Raw genomic sequence first — 27232 nt, forward strand, 5'->3', positions numbered from 1 at the left:
CTCACGCCTTTCCAAAACCCGTGGAGGTGCCGCGGGACCCTTCCGAGCCCACCTGAGAGGAGCCCGCGCCGCCGCCTGCCTGCCACCGCTCCTCGCCCGCCCGGGAAGAGCGAGACAGCCTGCCCGCCGCGCCTCTCCGCTCCCTCCCCTGCCTCTCCCAGGGCCCGCGGGGATCAGGCAGCAGCGGCGGCCCGCAGCAGCTCGGCAGCGCCGTGAGGGAAGCGCCGCGCCTCCCCTGCGGCAGCCGGCGATGGACCGCGGCGGGCCGGAGCCGCCGCCGGCCGCCGCTCACCAGGTACCGGGGCTGAGATGAGCGGCGGCAGGGAGGGGTGAGGTGGGAGGCTCTCTGCGGCTCAGCAAGCCCGCTGGCACTCACCTGACTTCGCTTTACTTTCCTCGGCCCGTCGCCGCGGGACGTTGGGAGCGGATAGGAGTGTGTGAACGTTTGAGGGGCTCTGTGGCAGGTTTTGGCGGGCTTTATGGCGAGCAGCTGCGGGAAGCCTCCCGGGCGGTCGGTGCTTCAGCCCGGCTCCCCGGCTGTGCTGACGAGCTGACAGCAGCTATGGCTTTTTCATCTCTGTTTTGTTTCCCCCTAATTCGTGTGAGGAAGAAAGGCTCATAGATACCACGCAGGGAAAAAAATGCAACCTGAGGGGCCTTACTCTTGTGAGGTAGGGGAGCTGTGGCTGCTTGGCACAGTGTTTCTTGAGGACCAGAACTTGAGCACCCTATCTCATGGTGGGCCCGCTGCTGTCAATGTGATAGTGAGTGGCCCTGGCTGTCTCATGGCCTGCAGCCAGACCCTGGGAGAGGACCCTACAAGAGGCAAACGCATCCCGTTTACCTCTTCTGCAGCTTTCCACGTTGCATAGCTCACTAGCATGCGTCCCAACAGGCATTCCCTCCCTGTCTGCAGTCCCAGTGCACCTTCAAGGGTGCTAGTCTTCACACAGGAGCCATTTCACCTGTGTCACAATTTCTGTTGCCCTTGTCCTTTCTGCCAAGTCGAATGTGTCAAATTATGTTCATTTTCTTGTAACAACTGAAAAGAGGGAACTGGACTGTTCTAGTTCAGTGCAATTTCACGTGTACTGTGCTGTAAGTAGCAGAGAGCATTAAAATTTCAGGAGGGAATGACAGTGATGCTTCTACTGCTCAAATCAGTGGTGAAATAAAATGTAGCACCTGTAAGTCTAGATGAGAAACAGCTGAGGGAGAATGTTACCTATAAAACTGTATGTCATAGGGAGAAGATAAGCAGGAATAGTGGTTGATGATAAAACAATTTTTGGGATGCCAAGTGGAAATGTTTAATGGTAGATTCAGAACAAAGAAAAGTACCTGTCTCTTCACATGATGCGTAATTAAGGTGCCATATGACATTGCAGATGCTAAAAAATATACATGGCTTCAAAAAAGGGGCAAATTCAAGGAGCAATCTATTAAGGGATGTGGTGCACCAAAAAGATATCTGCTTTGGTAAGTCCGGGACATGCAAACTGAGGAAAGCTGGGACAGGAAAGTTATTTGCTAACTAGCTATTTTTCATGTTCTTATACTCTTCCTTAGGTGCCTTCCATGGCCTCTTTCAGAAATGGGATACCAGGCTAATACTGGCCTTTGATCTGAGCCAGTATCACTCTTCTTATGTTAGTACTGCTTAAAGATTAAAAGGTTCCACTTAAATATGTAGCCCTTCTGGAAGCACTCTTGTGCGTGGCAGCTTCTACCACTATCTACAGATTACTTAGTTATATCATTTAATTTTTTTTCCAGGAGAATTGGTGACAAGCATCTGAGTTTGTACTACCTGCTATGTATGTTAAATAGGCTCCTGCATCCATGAAATGGTAGTTTTATTTTCATGGTAACTACACAATGTTTTGCTTTTGTAGAACACAGGTGGGCATTTTCTTCATTAAATGCATGTTCCTCTTTTGAATGACATGACTTCATTTAAAATACTGGCCTTCTAATGAATGATTCTAAAATGTTCTCTGACAGCAGAGTGATGATCTGAGGACCATTTTATGCATGCTTATAAGGAAATGCTTTTTGAAGATAAGAACTTTAATTTTTGAAGCTACTGGCTACAAATTGTGCTTTGAAGTTTGGTTTGTACCAGACCTTCCCATATAAACTTCCTGGCACTAGACAATGTTATAGTGTTGTTATCTACTTGTAATGAACTAAACCACTGGATGACACACAAATATTTAAAATGCTGGATAAAATCTTGAAATAGAGCATCTTCAGATGTTGGCATACTTTACTAGCAACTCTTGAAATTGATTTCATTCCCCTGATTCGAGGGCCTATTTTTACTGACCAGTTGTATTAGCCAAAATGTTTTCAAAAATACTTGATTCACATTTCTGCCTTTGGAACATGACTAAAAAGCTCTTTGTTTAACAGCCTACCTCTGAGTTTATATACGTTTCTGTCCTTCCACTTATTTTTTTTTTTCAGAGAAGAATTAATTACAGAAGATTATGGGTCAGACTTATACAGGAATTAGATGCCTAATGCTGCTTTGATTTCTCACTGAAAAAAATAGGATTTAGTTATCAAAATACCTCTACAAATCTGAGTCTATGACAATTTTTTTTGATCTTGACTAGACTATGTGTAAAATCTTTGTGCTCATCTATTTTTCTCATGTATAATGTTATCATTGTCTTCCTGAAATAGGTAGAAACAGATGACCAAACAGCCCTTGTTAATAAGCCCAAGAACAAAGGAGGAAACAGTGATCTGGCATCAGCTGGATTTAACATTATCAACTCTATAATAGGATCAGGCATTATAGGTAAGTATACTTTTCTTCACTACCCTGTGTTCAGCCTTGTTTATACGTGCATGACTATCCAGTTTGGAGAATAATACTGTCGTCTTACTTTCTGCTGCTGTTCCTAAAGATTTTTCCCTATTTTTATTTGCTTACTATGCAAAAATGCAGAGGTGTCAGCTGAGATCACATCTCACAGTGGTAAATACCCTACCGCCTCTTTGCCATAATGATCAGAGAGAACTGGTTGGGCAGGTGCTGACTGAACTTCATACCTAGGCAACACTTTGTCCACTAAAAATGATCTTTCTGAGGTTATTAAGCATGCTGGTCCAATTTGGGCGATAGCATTTTTATTAATCTGAGTATTTCTTTATTTTGGTCATCACAAATGAGTATTTGGAAAGTTTCTGCTATAATCTCTCCTTTTTTTATTTACAGGATTGCCATATTCAATGAAGGAAGCTGGTTTTCCACTAGGAGTACTGCTTTTATTTGGGGTTGCCTATATCACCGGTACTCTAAAAGAAGTTTCTGTTGTAAAGTCAAAATTAGTCTTGCAATGTTTGGCTGATCTTGAGCTTAATGTTACCTTAAACAAGTATATCTATGACAATAAAAATGACAAATTTTTTCCTTACATCACTAATCCCTTGAGCAGATTAGTAAAAGTAGAGAGTTATACCGTACAACATATAAAGCTGCTTTTTGTGTGCAATTTATTTTTGTAAAGCCTAGTTTCTTAGACTAGGTCAAGGTGACATTTGGAAGAATAGCTCTTATTTGTGCCTCATAATCACCTGTTGTAGTCCACTGTTTTTACCCTAATTAAGTGACTGATCCTTGAGTGGGTTGTATATCACTTCTTTTAAACATACCACAGAATGAAAACTTTTGGTTGTACTATGATTTTGAATATTTTATTTAATTATGATTCATCAGAAAAAATTGCTTTACCTTCAAAAAGGGACAAGTTTTGAAATCACATGGTAAATAAACTTAAACATAAGTAAATCCATTGCCATCAGAGGGGAATTTTTGTGAGGACTCTGTAGATTCAAGTCTTAAAACGGCATGAATGGCACAAATTATGTTACCCATATGCTGAGCAGCAGTTGATGCTTTTCATTGCTTATAGTATCATTTAAGGGTCTGCATAAATGATTGATGTTTGACTAGAGGGCAATATAACATAAGGAATATGTTCAATATGAATGGGAAATTTTCTCTGTGGCTGATGGCAAAATACATTAATGAAATCGTATCATAAACATAGCTCAGAAATTTCAGTTACTTTCCTGATTTGTCCTTTGCATTTCTAAGTATTCTGAAGACTTTATAGCCATAGGCCCAGAACTTGTGAATTAAACTCAGCATTTTATTATGTTAAAGATGTGGCTCAATATATCTTGCACAAGCAAATTATAACTATAGTTACAACTTTTTGACTTGTAGCATTTAAAGTACAGGCTAAGTATATAACATTAGCATTTATTTTCCATAGTTTTTACTGAATAATTGGCAAATAGCTGTTTGAAAAGTATGCTGAAAAGTGTTTCATTTGGGGGGATGTTTTTTAATTATGCTGGGTGTAGTTCTAGATTGACAGACATATACAATTTTAGGTCATTTAACAATAAATCTTTTTCAAGTTTTGTGAGTCTAAAATCCCGTGCTAAAAAGACTTAATATTTCTTGTACAAGATCAGCTCAGTATGCAACATAATTGATAATGAACAATTCTGTATTTCTGTTTTTGTCTGCTCCCAATTATAGTGTAAGTGAGTATATATTGTGTAAGAATTGCATATGCTCGTGGGAATCTCTGGATTGGCTTTCACATTAACAAATGGTAGAGATCTCCTTTGTAAAGACACCGAAAATTTTGTAATTTTAGTAATTCCCAGAAGATAATAAACACCAATACTGTTCACAGAAAGGAACTGTTCCTATCGCAGCATAGATTACAAGCTAAGTGAAAGCCAGATGAGGAATAGACGAGGTCTAGCTACTCTTTGTCAAGACATCTGCACTAAGGTAATAAATTCTGTGCTGTAACTAATCTGGACTGGAAAATCCCATGGTGCTCAAATGAATACTAAAGCATAGTTTGACATAACAGCAATATTTCGAACTGTGCTTCATAAAAAGTTGAGGTTCAATCTAGGAGTAATTCCACTTTGACATCAGCTCTGTCTCAAGGCACATTGCTTCATGGTTTTCCGGATAAATCACTTTGTGCGTGTTTTATTTTAAAAGTATCCAATAATAATGTTTATAATATTTTTATCATAAACAATGGAGAAGACACAAAATACTAACCAGGCTTTATCTTTCACAAACTTAGATAAATAGCTGAGTAAAGTGATTGAGAGTTCTAGCGCCATGACACAGGCAGTACTCGCATTTTACCCCCTTTCAGGATATAATCAAAGGCTTCATCCATTCAGGAGGCCTCTGCATTATTAATTGAATTTTCCTTTTTTGGTGCTCATAACAGTTCTCATTCTCTTTGACCATACTGAAAACCAATGAAAATGAGTCTGTTTCTGCTGTCCCTAAGAGGGAAAGCTGGAATTTCCTTCCAATATGAGCCTGTAACTCCTGGGTTTGGTGGATTGAGATCCTGTGCAAGATTTCTCATCCCTGCTCTTCCCAGTGCCACTGTTTTCCTTTTTACAGACTTTTTTTTTAAGGAGTAAAAAAGATGAGCAGTAACCAACCACAAGTTGGCTCATACTGTCTTTAACAGTAATTCTATATTTTAACAGATTATTCCATTATATTACTGATCAAAGGAGGAAACCTCTCCGGTACCAACACCTATCAAGAGCTGGTCAGAAAAACATATGGTCTTGTAGGTTATCTAATTCTTTCAACTCTTCAATTTTTATATCCATTTATTGGTAAGATCACATAAAATATAAATGTTTAAGTTTTATAAATAACAAGGTTTTTCACATTTCCTCATTCTTTCACTGGTTAAATATTAAGAACTCTGTAAAGAATATACTGTATATGCCTCTTCCCTATAAAAAAAAAAAAATGACTTGGTGTCTTCTGAAGAACTACTGAGGAAGAATTCAATGAATTGGAGGACCAGAACAATAGAAATGAACTTAAATGTAATAGCAGAGAAATTCATGATCACACACTTAATGACAAAAGTAGCTATGAGAAATAGCAAAGAAGAGGTTCTGTTCTAGAATGAGTAACAGAGCACAAAGTTGATGTGCATGAAGCAAAAGGAAAATATGACTTTAGAACTACATTGAATTAATATTTTTCCAAAGATGTAGTATTACTGTCATTGGAGAAGGCACTGAGCAGATCTTCCTTGAATATTATGTGCAGTTATTGTTCTTCAAAAGCTTTAATTCAGGCTCATACCCAATGAGCTACTAGGAAACTGGGCAGTCAAGACCCCTTTGAAGAAGAAATAGTAAAAGAACAAACAGGTATAATCTGGGCAGGAACTAATTAGACCAGAAGTTTAAAATGAAGTGATATTCTGAATCTGTCCCCTACAGTAGTAACATAATTAAATCAAATCTTAAATAAGCTTGGTATTTTCACACATGGGGCTGCAAGAGGTGGTGACTTGAGATATCAAGAGTCTGGACTCTGACCGCAGAGTCCCAGATCAAAATTCCTACTTTGGGAATAATCAATCTGAATTTATTACAGATAGCCAAAATTTTTAAGGGAGTCAAGTTACTGTTACTGCAGGCAACAATGTTACACATGTTGACTTAAAGAGTATAATTACTACTTCATAAAGAATATGGAAAAGAATTGTAAAGATGTCAGTCCTTACCCTGGAACCAGTTATGCATATGTATGTGCTTAAATTTATTTCTATAAGTTGTGTTAATGACTTACAATTTCACAACAGTGAATATTTATGCATTAGTTAAGGTCAATACTTGTATGTATGCTGTCTAAATGGTGAAGACCACATGAGTATATAAATATATTTTGTGTGTATGTATGCACACACATGCACACATATACATGCTTCTAGTGTAGAGTAAGATAAGAATGAAATGTGAATGTTAAGGCCACAGTTCTTATTAACGAGAGGAAGGAATGGAAGTCAATATCTGATATCTTCATCTATTTTCTCCTCCGTTCTTCTGGTTTAAAGCTTTTGCTAACTTTTTACATGAGCTAGGAAGTCCTGTGCATTTGATTGCAGGACTGATTGTTAGGCTAACACGGGAGCTTTACTAAATAGAAACAAGAATTTGAAAATAAACTGGCAAGGAATTGCTGTTAGAAACAAACAATTTTAAACAGCATATTTTTCATCTTCTGAAGTAAGTTTATATGGCAAGTCAGCACGATGGCCTTGCTTACCGGACTGGATTCTTGCTGAGGTTGTACCTGTTTAAAAAAAAAAAAAAAAAAAAAAGGATAGGAAATAAAGGAGAGTGTTAAAGAAGTTTTTTAAATTTTGTTTTAAACCTAAAACTTGAGAAGTTGTTGGTGCTAGCCAGAATTCATACAAGAGGGGTAGTGGCATATAATCCTGAAGTCTACAAAATATGTGTATTAAATGTTTATCAAATATTTCATATTTGACTTGTACTAACAAAAAATTTTATTTTCTTTAAGCTATGATCAGTTACAACATAATAACAGGAGACACTTTAACTAAAGTTTTTCAGAGAATTCCTGGAGGTAAGATGCATTGAAAAATTCAGAACAGGGAAAATGTATTGCATAGGAGTATAGCATAAGTGTTTAGGGATTACCTGTTACTTTGCTTTTAAATTACTCTTAAATGTAGTTCAAGTTAAGAACTTGAAGCATATTTGTATGAGTGTGTTTTGGTGAGTTTTTTTTAAAAAGTCTTTCTCAAATAAAACCTATGAATCCTAGTCCTTGGTTATCATTGGACTCAGTGTCAGTGAAGAGACCACATGCTTCAATGAAATACTAAGCAAATAGAAGGAATTTTCCACAGTGGTATATTTACAAGGTCATCATATCTGTCATCTTTTTTAGATATTTCCTATAATAATCATTTGAATACTGAAACTGCCCTTCATCTAGTGAATAATTCTCGATTACTTGCAAATAATATAATGGATTTAATCCTTACTTAAGTATATCTGTAATAGTTGGTCATGGACTCCATATGTAGCTTCCAGTTCTCTTAGATACTCACTGCAAAACCAGATGTGGCACTTGGAGCTTTTTAATTCATGCACTTGTTACCCTTCCTCTGCTGTAAGTTTTCACAGCAGAATCAGTGGAGCAATTTGTGTGCATGTTTGCCATCTACTTTAGCACAAAGTTAAAACATTCTTCAGTGGGAAATTAAACTAAAAAGAACATGTCTGCAATGAAGTGGAAGTTAGTATTTGTATGAACTGTTTGATTTCCACAAGAGAACTATGATTTTTAGCAGGTGAAGCCTGCAAGGTGTGGATGCAGTTTTAACTGTCACACTCTGTTGTTCTGTGAATACCTGATCAGGTTGATAGTGATCATGAATATCTAATAATTTATATACAATATGACTTCTGTAATAGGAGGAACCCCCAGCATGGCACATCTTTTCACTGGCTGGGAGAATGCCTGCCTGGAAAGAGGTGGGAAAGCATTATAATCTCCCAAAGAACAGAGGGAACTGAACACAGACTTTCCATGTCAATTGCCAGTCACTTTCCAGCCATAATCATTCAGCAAGCTTTCATTCAAGCCCATGATTCATGGTAGCCTGACTGAAACTGAGATATGTTTTATTTTAAGTTGTCATTGGCTTGAAAAAAACTACCAGTTGTACAAATAAATCCCACTGATTGCGGGGAGTATTATAACATTATTGTTGCCTTCACATGATTATCTGTATTTTGCAAGTGGAAGCCAGCTGACAGCAAGAAAGGAGGTGCTCAAAAGAAACCTCAAAATTAACTTATTTAGGGTCATTCTTTAAGAATTTGCTTATCTTCAACAGCACAGTAATTGATGTCAACACACAGTGTCAAAAAATCCTTGAGTAAATGGCAGAAAGAAGTAACAGAATGGTTTACTTGACCCAGGCATGATGAAAGAAATACTAATCTATATGTAGAAATGCCAGGCTTCCAAAGTTTGGTATAATATATCCCATATGTTACGCATTTGGTTTGAATTTGCAGAATTCTTGTGATTATGCACATGCTGTGTCTGGCTTCCTCAAGGTTAGTTAATGCCTAGTCTTTATTTCAGTGTTACTTAGCTTGAGTAAAGGAGATAAAAGCCTGATCAACATTGGAGTTTGTAACTCCTAGCCTTTCAAATATAACTAATCTGTTCCTCATGTCAGTCTCTTAGAGAAATAAATTATTTTCTTTTTTGCTTTAGTTGGACCAGATAATGTGCTTACTGACCGTCACTTCATAATTCTTCTTACCACCATCGTCTTTACCTTGCCTATATCTTTATATCGAGACATAGCAAAACTGGGAAAGGTAAATCATAATAGCAGTTGATTTTTGGTTTACTTTTCTGTATGCCATTAGAAAATAAGTGTCAGTCATAACTTAATGTATTTGAACTCAGTTACATCTGGCTAGAGCATGTTAAATATTTTAAAAGTTCAGACTGTCTTCTGTCCTAAGAAAGATCAGAAAACTTGGAATAGTTTAAGCAAAACTTTGGTCTCCATATGAATTGCTGGAGTTTTTCCATCTACTGCTAGTAGAACTTAAATCTTGTAAACACTGGGTGATACAGGCCTGATGTTGAAATGCTGAGCACTGTTGATTAGAAATGTTTAAATGGGAATATCACTTAAAATTAGACAAAGAGTTGCAATTGGCTAGTTATTCAAAAAGAATAACAAATTAAAAGATGATGATATAGGACAAGCTTTCTAATTATAAATATTTGATGTGATATTTAGAACTTGGTTGTTAATTATTCTTAGAAAAAAAAGTACATTATACATTATGCTGCTTAATAAGAGGACAACCTTTCAGCAGCTTACTGACTGAAGTCATGTTTTTACCTTTACAGGTATCGCTTGTTTCTCTGATTTTAACCATTGTCATCTTGATTATTGTAATGGTGAGAACAGTAACATTCAGTCCAGAAGTGTGAGTATTCTTCCACTTGGTACAAAGTGAATTTTTGATTATACGTTATCTGTTATTTCACTATTACATATAGGTGCATAGTTTTGGAACATGGCTGTTTTGGGAGAGACAGATAATTGAAAAAATAAACCTGTATTAGCAGTAATACAAAATCAACTGCTAAAACATACTTTATCTCTTTTTTTTTTTTTTTTCTTCTATTGCACGTAAGCAAATTTAGAAAAAGTCTCAAAAAACCTACAGGTTAATTGGAAATTGCAGGTGGTATGGCTAATAGCAGGTGGCTCCTGAATGGGTATGTGAGGTTGTTTGTCATTTGAGAAATCTTTAATTTTGTCCATTATTGTCAGATGGCTGATATTGAAAATCTTAAAATAGATAGTATCTTAGGAATATTTCTTTTTCTGTTAATATAATGATTTCATAATAAAAGCTGAATACAAATAATGAAAAGAAAAAAGAGAACACAATAATAAAAACTTTATTCCGTCAATTGAGAAAACAACAATATAAGTATGCAAAACTGTTTTCCAGCACTCATACTGTGAAAGTAGTATTTAACATTGGACATTGGAGTGTTCTAGACAATTTAGTACACATGTGGCAATATTTTTATAATTATATTGCAATGAAGTGTTATGAATCTATTATCTTTACTTATGGCCTAGAAGGTCTGCCTTTTTCCTTATCCTTTAAATGTGAAGATATATTAATGTGGTGGGTGCTGAATGCTTATTTATTTATTGGAATAGTTTTATATAATATTTCTAATGTTGCTTTAAGAAATGGATTTTTTCATCATGATTTTCAGCAGTGTTACGCATAATTGTTAATTTGTCTTACTGCTATGGTACTTGGGTTAGTTGCAGGATATTCATGTTTCATGCTAGGAAGATGGCTAGAATAGCAGTTTCTAAGGTTGTACCAGATGATATTGTCTATGATCCATAAAATGATGGACTCAGAACAGTGTGGGACTTCCCCCCCACCATCTTGCTGAAGCAGCATGCTTTTCATGCTGTGTTAAAGGGGTGTTTGAAAGGGTAATCTCAAAATCCCCTGTCAAAAAAGAAAGAATGGTTATATATAATGGTTAAATATATATTATATATACATATATATAATCTATCTAATGGTTACTGATAACCTTGTTACTAGGGTGACATTTCTTCTCAATGGTTGTGATGCACTGAAAAATATGGAAGGCATGGTTTTATTTTTTCTTACAATAAGTAATGTTGGGTTTTGAGTGATTCTTGAAGTTTTGCTTTTTAATTCTTTAGAAAGTTCCGTTTTTGCCTTTACACTATTGTTTTCAAAATGCATCTAGCAAGCTGATAAACTGTTAATCAGATTTTTTTTGCCTCACAAACATTCTATCAATGTCTATTTTTAATATTTTTACTATTTGTATTTTACAGTTAGAAATAGACATATACTTTAATTATTAAAATCCTCTTCTAATATTTTGTTAATGGTATAATGGTATGCCATCTCTTTTTATACAATGAGAATAAAGAACACTAATACATTTTAATATGGGTCTCATCATGGTGTTATAACAAGTGAAACAAATAACGCATTTACTGTAAACCCTTATTAAAATACAATAGAAGTTGGTGTTTTCAAAGAGATGTAAAAAAATCATTATTATGAAACAGTGCTTAGATCTGTCATACAGGAAAAGAATTTGTACAATCCTAAATAAAGGCTTGATAGGGCCAAGAGACAATATTTAATCCCTACCATTGTTACACTTCAGAACTGATTGTATGCCTGTCATTGATGACAGGTGATTGTCTAGTTTGTTCTTGGCAATTCCATGATTTCCCATTCCAGTTCTTAACTAGCCTTTTCTTATGAATTCTTCCTAAATGTGTATCGTATGTCTCTTACTGCATTTCATGTTGGTTGCTTTTTGGCCTAACCACAGTGGACATGGACAGCAAACTGTTCATTCTTTTTCAAATGCTTAAAAAACACCTGTAAAGAGCTGTAGCTTGTTCCCCTTTGGTGATCCTTTCTATAGACTAAACAAACAGTTCCTTCAGTGTTTCTCTTGCTTGTTATTTCCTGTGCTATTGATCATTCTCAATGGCTGCCTTAAGTTCTCTGCAAATTAAAGTGAGATGGTGGTGCCCCAACTGCCTGTGGCATTCCCATTGAGGAGCAGAGAAGAAAGATTGATGTATCTTACATGCAAAGTGTCTTGAGGTCCCTTTCAACTCCATCTTTTGGGGATTGCCACGCTCCTGTTTATGTAACCTAGTTTGATGTTTGCGTCTTTGGAAAGTAGCATGACGTTGTGGACGTGCCTTGAATTTGCAGTCTAATAGAAGCACCAGGCCTTTCTCTGCAGAAATGTGAGCTGGCAATTTTTCCTTTCTTTTACTCTGTTTTCATGAAGTTTGGGGTTTTCTTATCCCCTGCTCCTCTGTTCTCGTGAAGCCTTTTTTTTCCCTCTGAATAACTGTAGAATTTGTCATTACAGAATTGAATACTGCTTTATCAGATGATTTCTCCATTTACTGACATATTTACGATTTTCTTTTTTCACCCTGTTCTCTAGCATGCTTGTGTTAACTGCACATTTCATGCTTTCTGTTAAGGATGCTTCTTACTTTTTGTTCCATCATTCAAGTTACTGCTCAGTACATTCAGAAGTGCTGCACTCAGGTCAGGTTCCACTGGAATCCTGTTTGGTTATCTTCCCACTTTGATAATTACTCTCTCACTTACCTTTATATTTTTCAAAGTGAAGATTGCTTCCCTTTGAGAGGTACAATAAGATTATCCAGGGATGATAAAACTGTCTTTCTGCTTAAATTCAATCCATGTTCCAGCTGAAAATTGTATCTATTATTTGGACAACAGAAAATATTATCTTTCCTAGAAACCTTCTGCAATGTGTTAGACAACTTTATTACTGTTTTTAATGATTTGATATGCTTGAAACTGTAGGTTGAAAAACAGCAATTATAAGTCTTTGGAGTATTGCTTTTTTTTTTTTTTTTTTTTTTAGTTGCTTTGGGAGTGGGGCTGGTTGTTCAGGGACATTGTAGGGATGTTATTTTCTTGTTAGTTCTCAGGAAAAAAAATAATGTATTTATGATGAGGGATTACTTGGTTTAATTTATTTCCTCTTATGACAAATATGAAACTCGGGTACTTTTTTTCCCAGTTTTGCTTTTGATTAATATCATCCATATGATTATTGTTGACTGAAGGACGTCATAAACCTGCAGATAAAATCCAGTTTTTTTAAAATTCTGGACCCAGAGTTTAATCTCAAGTTTAAGATAATTTTGATAATCCATTCTTTACTTTATTTCCACCTGCTAATAGCTGGGTGTTCTACTGTGATCAAAAACAATGGGTTAGAATTGTCTCAAACTGTAAATATGCAGCATGTAAATACTGCATAGAATAACTTCATGCTTCAAAGCTGAAAATAACATCCATTGCTGTAAAAAGCAATATTTTATATAGCTTATGAAGATGGATCATTTTAATTTGGTGTTCTTTTGGAAAGAATGTCATGATGTCAGTGTCTGCATAATACATATATCTCTCGGAAAAACTTCAAGATTATCTGCTACACATAAATAGGATGTGAGAATTACTCAGCTGGCAGCTGATCACAGGGACAAAACACCAAGTGTTCAGGAAAATAACTTGAAAGTAGGAAGTTGATTCTTTCTTTCATATAAGTAATCCAATAGTAAGCAAGATAAAATTTAATGTGTGATGAAATTAAAAAATAAAACTAAGCTACTGTATATTTACAGAACTCTTAAGTAGTTCATTTAGGAAGAAAGAGGAGTTAAAGCAGCTGTAATTAAGTGGGGCTGACACAGTTTTGCCTCGTCTGTGTTTTTTAACAACCAAGATGACTGATTAATATAAAATTCAAAGCTGATGTGAGCATTACTCATTTTCTTTCCATTATATTGATTTAAATTATATTCAGCATCTATAAACTTTTTCAGTGTCTCTAAACTTCTAAAGATTAAACAAAAACTAAAAAGGTATTTTACCTTAGAGTAGAATTGAATTGAAATTTTACAATTAATTTCCTAAATGTCTAAATCATTGAATTAAACCTGAATTAATCTGCCATGTGTTCTTGGATTATTTTGATAACTGCTGGTTTGCACCTAAACTTGGAGATTTGTCACTGATCTTCAATCCAAAACAATGGAACTCTTTTGCTCATTCAAACTTGTAGCACCCCGTCAAACATATGACTTTGCTTCCTCTCTAGAAATTAACTTTTTTTTTTTTCTTCAATCAGTGTTTCATACCTGTGAGCTGGGTTCAGATCAGGGATGTATGTTTCTCTTGCCTTCCTTAAAGATATTTTGCTTCTGATGCACTCTGTTGCTGTATTATATTTGGCAGCATTTCTACATAAATGACAGAAAAGATTTTTTGCATAACATGGATCTTAAGATGGGCAATATTATACTGTAAATGTTTTACAAGAAGTAGAAGATATGCTGTTTTAGAGCACCAAACAAATTTGCCCAACTCTTACTCATGATCTGGATGTGAAATACCTTTTACCCCATTAGGAGGTCTTAACCTTTGCCTGGCTCATTTGTTCTTTTCATTTTCCCCTGTTCTTATGTAGGTAAACACGAATATTTTCAAAACTTTTTTAAACTCACTAGCACGTTTATTGTGCTATACTTTCCCTTAAGTATACTGAAGACTGAGTAGAGTCTTATTTTCTTAACCTCTAGGCTTTCTTCTTTGCTAGGCTTCACTACCTTCCTAAGGACAGTTCTTATTGTCAGTCTGTCTTGCTGTTGTCTGAATTTCAACTGAGATTTTTTTCCCATCTGGGATCTCCCTTGGAACATCTTTTTTTTCAATCTTTTATTATTTTTCTTCCAAGGATCACAGTTATATTACCTCTCAGCTTTTACTTTGTGTTACGACTTCTGCTATGTGTGATAGACAGTACAGCTCTCAACAAGTACATTTAGTATCACAAACGTATTTCTTCTGTTAACTTTCATTGTGTTTTATCTAACTACTTCTCCAGCATGAAAAAAACTTTGTGTTCATGCAGGCGTAGCCTGTGTTTTTATACACTGAGTGAGGAGCAGTAAGCTAGCTGGTTTTGTCATTCATGGATATTTGCAGCTACTGCTATTCTTGTATGAGCAGCAGTTAAAATCTTCCCCTAACAATTCCTAACAAGAATGTAGGTCAAACTGGTTAGAACAAAGGTCCTTCTCAAAAAAAAAAAAAAAAAAAAAAATCCATCTTGAACAGTAGCAGCAGGATTGAAAAAGCAGAACAGGTATAGTGTTACCTGGTATTCTTGTGACAGACTCTATCAGCCTGTGTATGCATCTGCCTACACAGACATATATTTATATGAATGTATGTATGTTTACCTTGACACTTGATATTTTCATTGGGTACCCTTTGTCTTCTAAGTCATTTTAAGTGGTTGTTCACTGTATGGCTCCTCCATAACTAACAGCTACTGTTTCCTGACACAGTTTTCTCTTTCCCAGTCTGAAGTCTTATTTTATATAGACACTTTCGTGTCACCTGCACCCTTTTCCAGGAGCTTTGCATAAGTCTGTATGTCCTTATGCAGACTGGACTTGAGGGTGATTTGTTGTTGATACAGTGAGAACTCTAGAGCTGTTGACTCTTAGTTCTAAACAGTCAGAAATGAAATTTCTTACTGTGTTGCTTTCAGTTAGTTTACATACCACATCTGTGTGAGATCCATCTATTCCCACGGTATGAAAATGTTTTTCAAAATACATGCAGCAGTATTTGACTTACTGTAAGAAACGGTCGCATACTGTTGCACATGTCATCTGTACCAGCGTGCATTGTATGACATTGCAATCTGCTGGTAGTGTTCAAATCATGAATCTGAAATTCTTCCTCAGTTCCACAACTAGAATGGAAGGAATTTATCTTCTTAGGCTGCTAAGTAAGCAGGGTTTTGTTCTTCCGGATTTTTTCCCCCCCAAATAATACTCCTAATGTGATTTGTTATTCATCCATAAAGCAAAGCTATATTTTGATCTGTTGCATATTGCTAGTGCATAAGCAAACACTGTGCAGGGGGAAAACTAGCTCCTGTGATTTTTATTTTTTTTTTTTAAATTGATTGTTTGGCCACTTTCTTCAAAATGTTTCAACTGAAATTCACATGCTTTCTACATTCCATTTTTTAAATTCCTGTCTGTAGGAGCTTATAGTATAGCTATACTGTTGCACAAGATGTACCGTTTTCACAGAAATTAAATGTGTTTCAGACAAAAGCATTTTTTATTTATGTGCATTGTAAAAATATTTTGGTTTATAGATAATCTAAATGTTAATTATTAATAGAAAAGGAGGTGAGGAGACTTCCACAAACTCTGTTGTCAAAGAATAATACAAAAAAAAAAAAATTCATTCTGCATGTTTGATATCAAAGCTGACCTCTAGTGGTTACAGAATGGAACAGTTGTAATGTTAGCTTTCTGTATTCTATTTTTATTTTGAAATTTTATTGATTTTTTTTTTCCCAATCAGATGTGAAGTTTTCTTGAAAAATAATACATTCAAAATTATGAATATGAATTGTCCACAGACATCTCTAGTGGTTTGAAATCAGTGGCATCAGGTTATGGGAGACTACTCTATATAAGGAACTACAGCAGCTATAGCAGGTCGGAACTCCTGTTTCACAAGAGAAATGCCAGATATCTATATTTCATCCATAGTATTTCTTACATCTACATGCTGAGTCTGAGAATGTTTTAGGAGGGCCATACTCAGCTGCATAAGTCTAGAAGCAGTATGTTACAGTAGTCAAGTCAATATACTGCATCTCAGGACAAAAATGAACTTGACTTTGATGCTCAGGTTCTGTTCACTTCAAAGTTAAGCTTAGCAGCCACAGCTTAAGAGCTGAAAAGGTGCTCTGAGTCTGAACTAAATGTGCATTAGATACTGTAAAACTGTTTTTTTAATATGGAAAAGGTAGGATTGACTATTTGAGCTCTCAAGAAATAGTAAGATATGAGTCCTGAAAGGGGAAACAGCTACATATTTTTTGTCTTCTTTTTCTTTTTAGGGGGTGGGGATAGAGTTTAAACATTTGAAAGCAATGAAACCTAGCATAGCGTGTGCCATTACGGCTGTCAAAACCAGCTAGTTATCACCAGACAGAGGGAGAGAAAAAGCTGCCATTGTTACCTTCACAGAACTGATGTCAGTGTGTGATGTCAGAGTGCCGTACTGCTTTCTAGGGCAGTAGGAAAATAGCAGCTAAGGCCTCAGGTGGCAGCAGTTTTCCCTCTAAATAAAAACAGAACAATCAAATGTGGCAGCAGCCAACTTTTTAAGAGCAAGCTTCTTTATACTGTTCCTTTGTCTGTGCTTCAGTATTACAAATATAATATTCAACTGGCTTGTGAATTTCATTTATTATTTTTAGCAAAGTGTAGTTCCGGAAAGGATGTTTCATGTCCTTCCCCTTTCCTTCATTTTGGCTCTTTATTCAGAGAGGAAGTTCATGCATCAAATGGATTTTAACAAAGTTCCCTGATGGTTTTCTGTAGTCCTCCTTTAAAAATTACAATCACCAAAGGTTCAAAATTGTGGGCATATCTTAGAGGAGCAGATGTGGGGGATATTACATTCTTGCCTGATTATAAAAGTCTCTATATACTCTCTTACGCTTTAATTTATCAATCCTTTGGGAACTAGCAGAATCCCTTTACTATGAGGAATAGTTAGAACAGGTGTAAAGAAAGGCAAACTGCCTCACCTGATTTGTAGCCTAGGAAAAAAGCATTTCTAGACTGCATGGATTACATGTTCAAATTCAAAGGAAGAATTTGTCTCTAAATAGTCAGAAGAGATTTTGGGTTGAGATAACCTTACTTAGAATCAGTAAAAGCTTTTATCTTGCCTGTTGGTGTTTCTTGGTATATGATGACTTGAAGAGTTTATTTACAAAACTGGTCACTGAAACAGGCTGACATTTTTAGCTGTAAAAACTGATTACAGAAATATTTCAGTTAAAACAAGGGACGTGAGAAGGGTATCTCCCTAATTTCAACTTATTGTTGATGAACACTGTGGCCTACTTCAGAGAGTTCTGGAGATCTGACTAGCAGTTCTAAGTTATTTTTAATAGCTCATAGTTGAAAAGAGGATAATCTATTAAAACAAATGTCTGTTTTAGTCCCAAATCAGAAAATGCATGGATATTTGCAAAATCAAATGCGGTACAAGCCGTTGGGGTGATGTCATTTGGTAAGTAATTTTTTTCAATATTCAGATCAACTGTAAGAAATTATTTAATATTTTGGATCTAGAAATTGCATTTTTTTAATTGTTATTTTTTTTTATATTCATGTTAAGCTGATTTAGGAAAAGAAAATTAAATTGACTGAGTCATCTATATGAATTTAATTGTTATGGTTTAAGACATTATCCCATCCATTGCCCATCTGGCTTTAGAGGCTATTGCCACTGTAGCAGAGACAGTGGTGTGGCATGTGAATCCAGCTCAACTGCCTGGGTCATCTTAAAACACCTGCACCAATAGGGTTAGTCTAACTGATAAACTGAGGAGGCTGTGATCATTCTGTGTTCTCTTAGATAACCTCTAACAGAAAAATCTTAGCCTGCAATGCATACATTTGCTAGAGAGGGCCTGTTGCTTCCCATTTCTCACAATGAATCATTCAGGTGAGTCTCAACTCTCCTCCATTACCCTCATTCTAAAATCTGTTCCTGCCTGCAGGGTCTGGTATATTACTTCTTGTTAACGCTGCGATAATCTGAGGCCTCCCAATGCTTGCTGCTGCCTAAAATGGATGTCATAGGAAGTCTGAAAGCAGGAAATGGCTCTGTGAATTTAAAAAAAAAAAAAAAATCTCAGAATTGCTATTGAGTTCTTAAGCAAAAGAAAAGTAGGAAGAGGAAATAGAGGTGGAATGGAGGTGTGGAGGGTGGGAAACAGCATGACATTTTAGGATAATGTAATTGGAATAATCTCAGGATGAATATAAACCTTCATCAAATCAAATAAGTAAGTGAAAGTTCAAGCCATTTATCTTTGCCACTCATTGCAGGATTAATGTTTGTATTTAATATGAGTGGCTTCAAACTGTGCTGTGTCTCTCCTACCTTGGAATATACACTCCGTAAACTTATTTTATATGCATGAATTCATACATTTGCTTTAACTGTCATGTCTGTTTCAGCATTCATCTGCAACCATAACAGCTTTTTAATATATGGGTCTCTGGAAGAACCCACGTTAAAGAACTGGTCTCGAGTCACGCATGTGTCTGTCTCACTTGCCGTTGTTATCAGTGTAGTGTTCGCTGCGTGTGGATATATGACTTTTACAGGATACACAGAAGGTAAACTGCTTGATCCCTCAATTTTGGTGCTTGCTGTAATCCTTACATTTCCACCTTTCTGTCTGACTTTTGCTGTTAATATCTTAGTATGATTTTGGCATTTTTACAATCACTATGTTTGGACAGAAATCGTTAGGACAGTCTTTGTAGTTACCCAAAAACCAAAACAGGATACAAAGATGTCAGCTAGGTGCTAACAGGCATCAGATTCCCAAGCGTAAGCCTCACAGGTGAAAGTCCCCTTTGAATACTTCCATAATCAAAATACTTCTGAGGACTAAACACCTATAACTTAGCCACATGGTCCACTATCGGAGAGCAGTAAGAACAAAAATTGCCTTGATTTTTCTACAGGGTGCCTGGCATATATTTCTATACATTCTCCTGTATCTTTTCCTGTCTATGCTAATATAGCGTCCTAGCTCTGACTTAGAGATATTTCCTATCTTTACAACAGCTGTTCTGCTGTAACTAATCCTACTGTCACCTCTGTGGGTATATGAATATGTGTATAAGTATAAATTTATATAATCAATGTTACATCATAATATTTAACATCATTTTGCTGAAGTAGAAAAGGTGCTTTCAGAAGAACAAGGCAAATTTGTTCAATGCATTAGCTGCTTCTGGGAAAAATACACATTTCATAAGCAAGCAGATTTTCTGTTATTTAATAGTGCTGTTCCAAACTGTAGAAGGCAGCTTCCAAGCTTTTTCCTTTCCTGATGAGCAGCAGCATGTAGTTGAGAACAGAGGAATTGTAGGATGGGGGTTACTGGTTGATCTGTCCTTTTTTCCTGCTTCCAGTGCTGTTTATGCAGAATAATTTACTGTCCTAGATGCAACTGTAGCTAGACTAAGTGCAAACTGGCTGAGATATTTCGAGTATAGAAAGCTCTGACTGCAGGTATCCCTCAGCATATGACTCTACTGTAAGCGGGTTCTGTCTTACCTTTTGTCTCCCTTGTCAAAATCTTTTGGCTGTTTTCTCTGAAGGTACACCTTGTTGCTTCTTCAGTGCCATTGTGATCCTAAAAGTCGTTAATCATAAGATGGTATAGTAAATGGGTAGAAAAGACCTGATAGATCAGCTGATCACTGTCTTGCAGTGTCTCTTGTGCCTCAGAGATCATTATTCCAGATTCTTTGTGGTAAACACTAAGCAAGATGGTGATTTGATTCTCTAGCAATGCTTTTGTTGTTAGATGTAGGATTTGCTAGGCAATAATCCATATGTTTATAATGGGCTTTCAGGGTCAGAATATTTAAAATCCTGCAGTTTACCAGCTGTGACTAAATACTATCAGGGAAATGCAGTTCTTCAGAGGTAACTCCCTGGTCTTCCTTGTGTAATTGTTGTTCTAGGCATTACATTTTTAAAGGAAATGTATCTTTTACATACCAACTTTCCTTCTGAATCTGTCACATATTTATTTAAACAAGTACCAGCATCTTGTACAAAATCTGTGCTAAGGGGAATATAACAGATTAAAAACTCTGATGTGTGTATGTTAAAATATTTTTGAAAAGTAAATGCTACTTGAAATAAAAACACTGCTACTAGCAGGATAAGGTGGAAGTTCCTCCTGAATGTAATTTGTCACTGTAACTACAGTTTCTTGACATGTGTCAGAAGAGGGGATCAGAAAGTCTCAATTACTCCAGTAACTCCAGTAACTTACACTTCAATTTGCAAATAGGCAAATGACGTGAAGTTCAAACTAATTGATGTTTTGCTATGCCTCAGGAGATATATTTGAAAACTACTGTAGAGATGACAACCTTGCTACATTTGGAAGGTTTTGTTATGGAGTTACTGTAATTCTGACCTTCCCCCTTGAATGTTTTGTGACCAGAGAGGTAAGAATTTATTACATTCTCCCTTTAACAATGTTGATATATATTAATAATATTCTCACATTATTAATACATATTGTAGCTGAATTCAATGCTTAATCTGTAATAAAAATCAGCATATCCTATCCTGCTACATGGAATGAGTATGAGGTACTAGTTGTACTGCTTATATTCTGACAATATAATGTTGTATTACATTTATTATAATATTATCCAATATTTACTTAATAAAATATCCAATAATTACTTAATAATATCAGGACTTCTTAAAATTCCAAGTTTGGCATAAATGCCGGTGGTGGTGTTATATTGAGAATAGGCAAAAATAGCATATTTATCATGCTTACTAGTTGTGCTCTGTGAAAGTATCTCCATCTAGAAAATCCATCTGTTCAATAAATAATTGTGAGTGGTTTTTACTCTATAGTGGGCAAATGAGAAGAAAGTAAGTATACCCTAAATCCTGCAGGTGTAACTAAGTCAGTCTTACAAGTGTTTTGCAATTTTAGTAATGCTTGTTATGATTTATTTTTGGAAGCGGATGAAGATGTTTTCTTGAAGCAAGATAGGTAAAGTTCAGTCAGTATATTCTCACCCATTCTTTTAGTTTCCTAAGGTTAGAAGATTTTGAATAAGCTGTTAACATAAAGAGCAAAATCAAGGTTTAAAATTGTGGTTCTGTTTCAGGTGATTGCCAATGTGTTTTTCCATGGGAACCTCTCAACAGTTTTCCATATTGTTGTGACAGTAGTTATCATTGCTGTGGCGACTGGTGTATCATTAGTGTATGATTGCCTTGGAATAGTTTTAGAGCTGAATGTAAGTGAACCTGTATACTCTTTTATTTAATAGATCGCTTTTTTATAAAACAGAACTCCGCAAAATCCACAGCTCTACTGAAAATCTTATGTAATTTGACATAGTAATCAGTAGAAATGTTAGCAGGAAAAAAAGGAATTATTCACTGCTTCAAAATCAGATAATTAAAGAGAAAGGAAGTTCAGGGTGTAAAGTTCATATGGTTGGGGAGGGCTTTTAGAACAGTTCTGGAGATATGGCAAGTGGCTATGACTTACCTAATGTATTTAAACTGCAGTGGAAATCACCAAAATACTCATCCTAACTGTATTGCAGGACTGAATCTAGCATTTCTTTCTCTAATCCCTGCTTCTGATGAAGTTGGCAAATTACCAAACACTGGGGCAGATCCTAAAGACTGCCTTGTGCCAAAGGCAAAAAACAAAGGGGGGTGGGGAGGAAGAAAGAAAGAACCAGTAGTAGTGAGACCACAGAGATAGTAACTGGAATTTTTCCCTGCTTTGGACTTAGCAAGGAGCAAAACTGAGTAATTTCATAACCTGAGTGTATGATTTTTAGGAGGAAACTGCTTTGCCAGTAAACATTCCTGTGTCTGGTATCACCTCATAGCAGAGATGGAGCTTACCAAGCAGGCCACACAAGGCACTTACTGCCTTGAACCAGTTTTAAGACAAGTTTATGTAACTTTTTTGGTTAGCTGGAACTTCCATGTAGTCTACTTGAGTCCTAGACTACTAGTTAGCAAAGTAGATTTACCAGATTAAGTCAGTCTGGTTTGGCACAGAATGTACATTTAATCAAAGGGAATATTAAAAAAAAAAAAAAAATACAATCTTCATTTATCATAAAATCATAGAATGGTTTTGGTTGGAAGGGACCTTAAAGATCATCTAGTTCCAACCCCCCTGCCATGGGCAGGGACACCTTCCACTAGACCAGATTGCTCAAAGCCCCATCCAACCTGGCCTTGAACACTTCCAGGGACGGGGAATCCACAGCCTCTCTGGGCAACCTGTTCCAGTGCCTCACCACCCACACAGTGAAGAACTTCCTTACATCTAGTCTAAATCTACCCTCTTTCAGTTTAAAGCCATTACCCCTTGTCCTATCACTACATGCCCTTGTAAAAAGTCCCTCTCTAGCTTTCTTGTAGGCCCCCTTTAAGTACTGGAAGGTTGCTATAAGGTCTCCCCAGAGCCTTCTCTTCTCCACGCTGAACAATCCCAACTCTCTCACCCTGTCTTCATAGGAGAGGTCCTCTCTGATCTCTGCCCTCTGATCATCTTCGTGGCTCCCCTCTGGACTCACTCCAACAGGTCCTTTTCCTTCTTATGTTGGGGGCCCCAGAGCTGAACGCAGTACTCCAGGTGGGGTCTCACAAGAGTGGAGTAGAGTGGGAGAATCACCTTCCTCTACCTGCTGGTCACGCTTCTTTTGATGCAGCCCAGGATACGGTTGGCTTTCTGGGCTGCGAGCACATATTGCTGGATCATGTTGAGCTTCTTGTCAACCAACACCCCCAAGTCCTTCTCCTCAGGGCTGCTCTCCATCCATTCTCCACCCAGCCTGTATTTGTGCTTGGGATTGCCCCGACCCATGTGCAAGACCTTGCACTTGGCCTTGTTGAACTTCAACAGTCTTGATATCCACCAGTAGAGAAATATGAATAGGCAGTCTCTATACGTGAAAGTAAGATGATCTGTCTTCTCAGAAGGCTTTCTGTCCAGCAGAAGAGCTGCTTTTTGGCTCTTCACCACAGAGAGCATTTGCTGCTGTTTCTCTGACTCTGCTTACTTTTTTCCTGCTTTCTGGTTTTAAAACAAAACACAAGCCATTGTGTTTGCCCTGGGGTAATTCCCCAAGGAAAGCATTCAGTCATACAGGTGTCAAGGGCAGGGTCCACAGATTTTGCTGTGCTATTCTTTTACTGGGTTGCTGGTTTGTGTTGTTTCACATACTTAAGAGTCTCAGTTTTTATGAAGAAGATACTTTGTGCATGTGCCTATTTTTGATGTCTGTACTGTTCATTGTTAACAGGTTCTACCGTAAAAATATACAAAAGTTTGTACAAACAATGATGCAAAGATATTCAGCAGGCTGGATTACTACCTCACCATAATTAAGTTGAAACATAGTGTTTGTTAAGTATGTGACAAAGTAAATGTTCAACATTTTCTGCATAAAAATGCTTTCTTTTGGCATGTAGGTCATGTTAATCTGCTGTGGCTTTACTATAAAAAGCATTTAAGAAGGTGCTTTTTATCTGTCCCTATCTAAGAGAGCATTTAAAGAGGAGCTGAATTTTTAATAAGAGAGGAGGTTCTACTCTCTCAAAGGGAGCTTTGCTTTCACAGTGAAGTCAACCTAAATCAGGTCATAAATGTAGAAATTGATCAGAATTCTTTGAACTGCTACATGATGTTTCCACTTTTTTTTTTTTTTTTTAGGCAGTATTATATCTAGACTCCTACATGGAACAATCTTAAATATTTTAAGTCAGTTACAGTATTGCAGAACTATTATGTTTGGACTTTTACTGTACTTCTATAACTGAGAAACTTCTGGTAATCAGATTTAATAGCACTTGCAACATAAAATATTCTGTATCAACAAAGCAAAAGCATTTAAATAAATCTGAACTTTTTCAAATATTTTTACAGATATTTTTGTAAGTTATTTGTGACTTTGAAAAGAAAGTTTACCATATAGTAACACTGGAAAAAGGCCTCTATTCTCTGGCTTTACTGTTGCATCAACCTAATCACAACCATTTTAAAATTTAGGTTTTTCATTTTCACATCTACATGTACATGCTTATGAGGGTTTTTTCTATTGTTGTTTCCCACACACAGGGAGTTCTGAGTGCTACCCCACTTGTTTTTATCATCCCAACAGCGTGTTATCTAAGGCTGTCCAAAGAACGATGGAACCATTCAGATAACCTCATATCCTGCCTGATTCTTGCTGTCGGTGTGCTAGTGATGACAGTTGGGTTTGTTTTGACTATCTTGCATCCCCAGGAATGTAGCCATGGAAAAGAAATGTTCTACTGCTTCCCTAGTAATGTTTCTTTTCACAACAGTACGCTTCCACCATAGGTAGCACATCAATCTCCAGACTAGATCAAGTATCTCTCGCAGCAAGCCATACATGCCAGTTTAAAGGAAAGTGGAACAAAGAGCTTTCATTTTGATAGGCACTAAGAATTTTAAACTGTATAACTGTATTTACACACTTGGTTTTATGCTGCCATCCTTTTCCAGATAAGACTTAAGTTTTAGCTGTTGAAACAGAAATTCTCAGAGGTGCCTTTCAGTAGACATTACTTTAACAACTTGCAAACCTATCAAAAAAGGCTGCATTTTTTTTAACTTAGTCTGCAGTGTTGTTTAAAAGCTATAAATGAAATGTTTAGGAATGTAAACATCTCCCATGTTTTATTGCTGTCATTTAGTTTTTATTAATTTTATAATCTTTTAATGTATATTTATTAGTACACTATATTATGGGGTTTTTTTGAAGGCCTGAAAAAAAAGTATGTCTGGGTTTCTCTCTGTGTATTAAACTACTGCTGTTAAATTGAAAGACCCCTATTAATTCTGTCTTTGATTTTGCAATAACTGTCCTTTAGTGCTGAAAGCATCCCTTGTACTGACTCTTGAGTCAAGGGCAATTTTGTATTCTGACTGAACTGTAACTGATACAATTCAACTGTAACTGTTACAATTTGTTGTCTTCTAATTAAAAGATATTGCATGAATAAATCCACACAGGTGAATTTAAAAAGATTCAAGTAAATGGTATTTGTAAAAATTTCAAGATTGCCAGAGAAGAAAATGACGTGTGTAACAAACACAGCTTAATTCTTACATTTATAACCCTATTTACTATTTCTGAAACTGGATTGAAACATTGCGATATGCCAGGCATGTGCAGCTTGAGCAAATTCTGTAAGAAAACATTCTAAAATTGGTTATCATTCTAGTCCTCTGATTCTTTTAATACATGGCTATTGATTTTGTCATCGTTTGTTAAATTTTAGTGATTTGTTATGTTCTCCAAAATTCATTTAACATTAAGGATTCATGTATATGTATGTTAAGATATATATCTGCATATATAAAAATACATGCACACACATGCCTAAAGAATATGAGTAATTTGAAGTTGAGAATTAGTAATATAAGTATCCTCTGTATCAGTACTGGGATTCTGAAAATGTTTTGTTATCAAATCGAACTGTGTATTTGAATTAGTTTTTGCATTATTGTGGTCGTTGTGGTTCCTTTTGCCAACCATTCCTTGACAACTATATGTATAACGCTACTCCATTTTTTATGCTGCTAAATGAGGTGGTGATGGTTTTTGTCTACAGTTCGTCCTGCATGACAATGCTATTTCATTCAAGACTTCTAGCTAAATAGATCTTTAAGTAAGGGTAGCTAGACTGATAATACTCATAAGAATAACACACTTTTTAAAAGCAGTGCTTTCATAATATGTGTTTTAAGTATTGTTGGGGTTTTTTTGTTTTGTTTGTTTCGTTTGTTTCTTTTTAAGTTCTAAAGCTCTTAGAGAGAACTGGGAGTCTTATTGTGCTTTAATTTCCCTGCATAGAGTCAACTTTGAGGGTGTAAATTTATCTGTTGTCCAGCTACCTGGTACTGTTGACAGAGAATATTTTTCACCAGTTTAGATCCAGCAATAGCTGATTTTGTCTTAGCTGTGAGTGAGTAGTTGCTGGATAGATTCCCCTTCTTCTATGCCAGATGGAGTTAAATAATATTTCCTCGTGACAGCTAATGAGATCTTTCTGATGAATCAGAAATCTCTCATGAGTTTTTCTGTTTTTTTCAAAATTTTATTTTTAATTTCTTTTGTTGAAGTATGTTACCCTGTTTCAAGTATTAACTAGAAGCTATTCTTGCTTTAGAAGGTCAATGGAATAATTTACAGGATGCATTGTAGTATTACCTGTTCAACTTAAAGATTCTGCTGAGGCTGTGTCAATATTAAATCATGCTTACATGTCCTTTATGAAGGACAAGTCTTTCTATGCCTTTCTACTTTATAAATGCAGATTTAAAGAAAATTTGTTTCATGATGCTTTGTAATTTGAAAAGTGTAAAGTCTGAGGTAGTAATGGTCAGTTAAATGTTTTCATTGTTGATAAAGCTTCTTTTGCTCTTAAAAGTTTCTTTTGCCAAAATTAATTGCATTCATGTAACCATATGCTCAGTGGTTTGCATTCATGAATTTGCCAGGTGGCGATGGGG

General features: G+C 36.2%; 1 protein-coding gene across 1 annotated transcript; it reads left to right on the forward strand.

The window, feature by feature from the left end:
* The first annotated feature begins 215 nt into the window (after window positions 1-215).
* On the forward strand, window positions 216-25367 carry SLC38A11 (solute carrier family 38 member 11). The gene is made up of 12 exons (XM_052792546.1): window positions 216-295; window positions 2692-2809; window positions 3230-3304; window positions 5560-5694; window positions 7406-7471; window positions 9143-9249; window positions 9797-9876; window positions 18092-18162; window positions 19119-19280; window positions 21028-21140; window positions 21825-21956; window positions 24809-25367. Exons 1-12 carry the CDS (start codon window positions 251-253, stop codon window positions 25052-25054), a joined length of 1350 nt encoding a protein of 449 aa, XP_052648506.1. The 5' UTR covers window positions 216-250; the 3' UTR covers window positions 25055-25367.
* The last annotated feature ends 1865 nt before the right edge of the window (window positions 25368-27232 follow it).

The sequence above is a fragment of the Harpia harpyja genome, chromosome 7 (assembly GCF_026419915.1).
Source record: "Harpia harpyja isolate bHarHar1 chromosome 7, bHarHar1 primary haplotype, whole genome shotgun sequence".
Lineage (NCBI taxonomy): Eukaryota > Metazoa > Chordata > Aves > Accipitriformes > Accipitridae > Harpia > Harpia harpyja.

Excerpts from the sequence above, each read along its gene's own strand:
- SLC38A11 (XM_052792546.1), top strand. The coding sequence starts at position 251 with ATGGACCGCGGCGGGCCGGAGCCGCCGCCGGCCGCCGCTCACCAG. Across the intron at positions 296-2,691 it reads CGCCGGCCGCCGCTCACCAG|GTAGAAACAGATGACCAAAC; the intron begins GTACCGGGGCTG and ends TTCCTGAAATAG. Across the intron at positions 3,305-5,559 it reads TGGGGTTGCCTATATCACCG|ATTATTCCATTATATTACTG; the intron begins GTACTCTAAAAG and ends ATATTTTAACAG.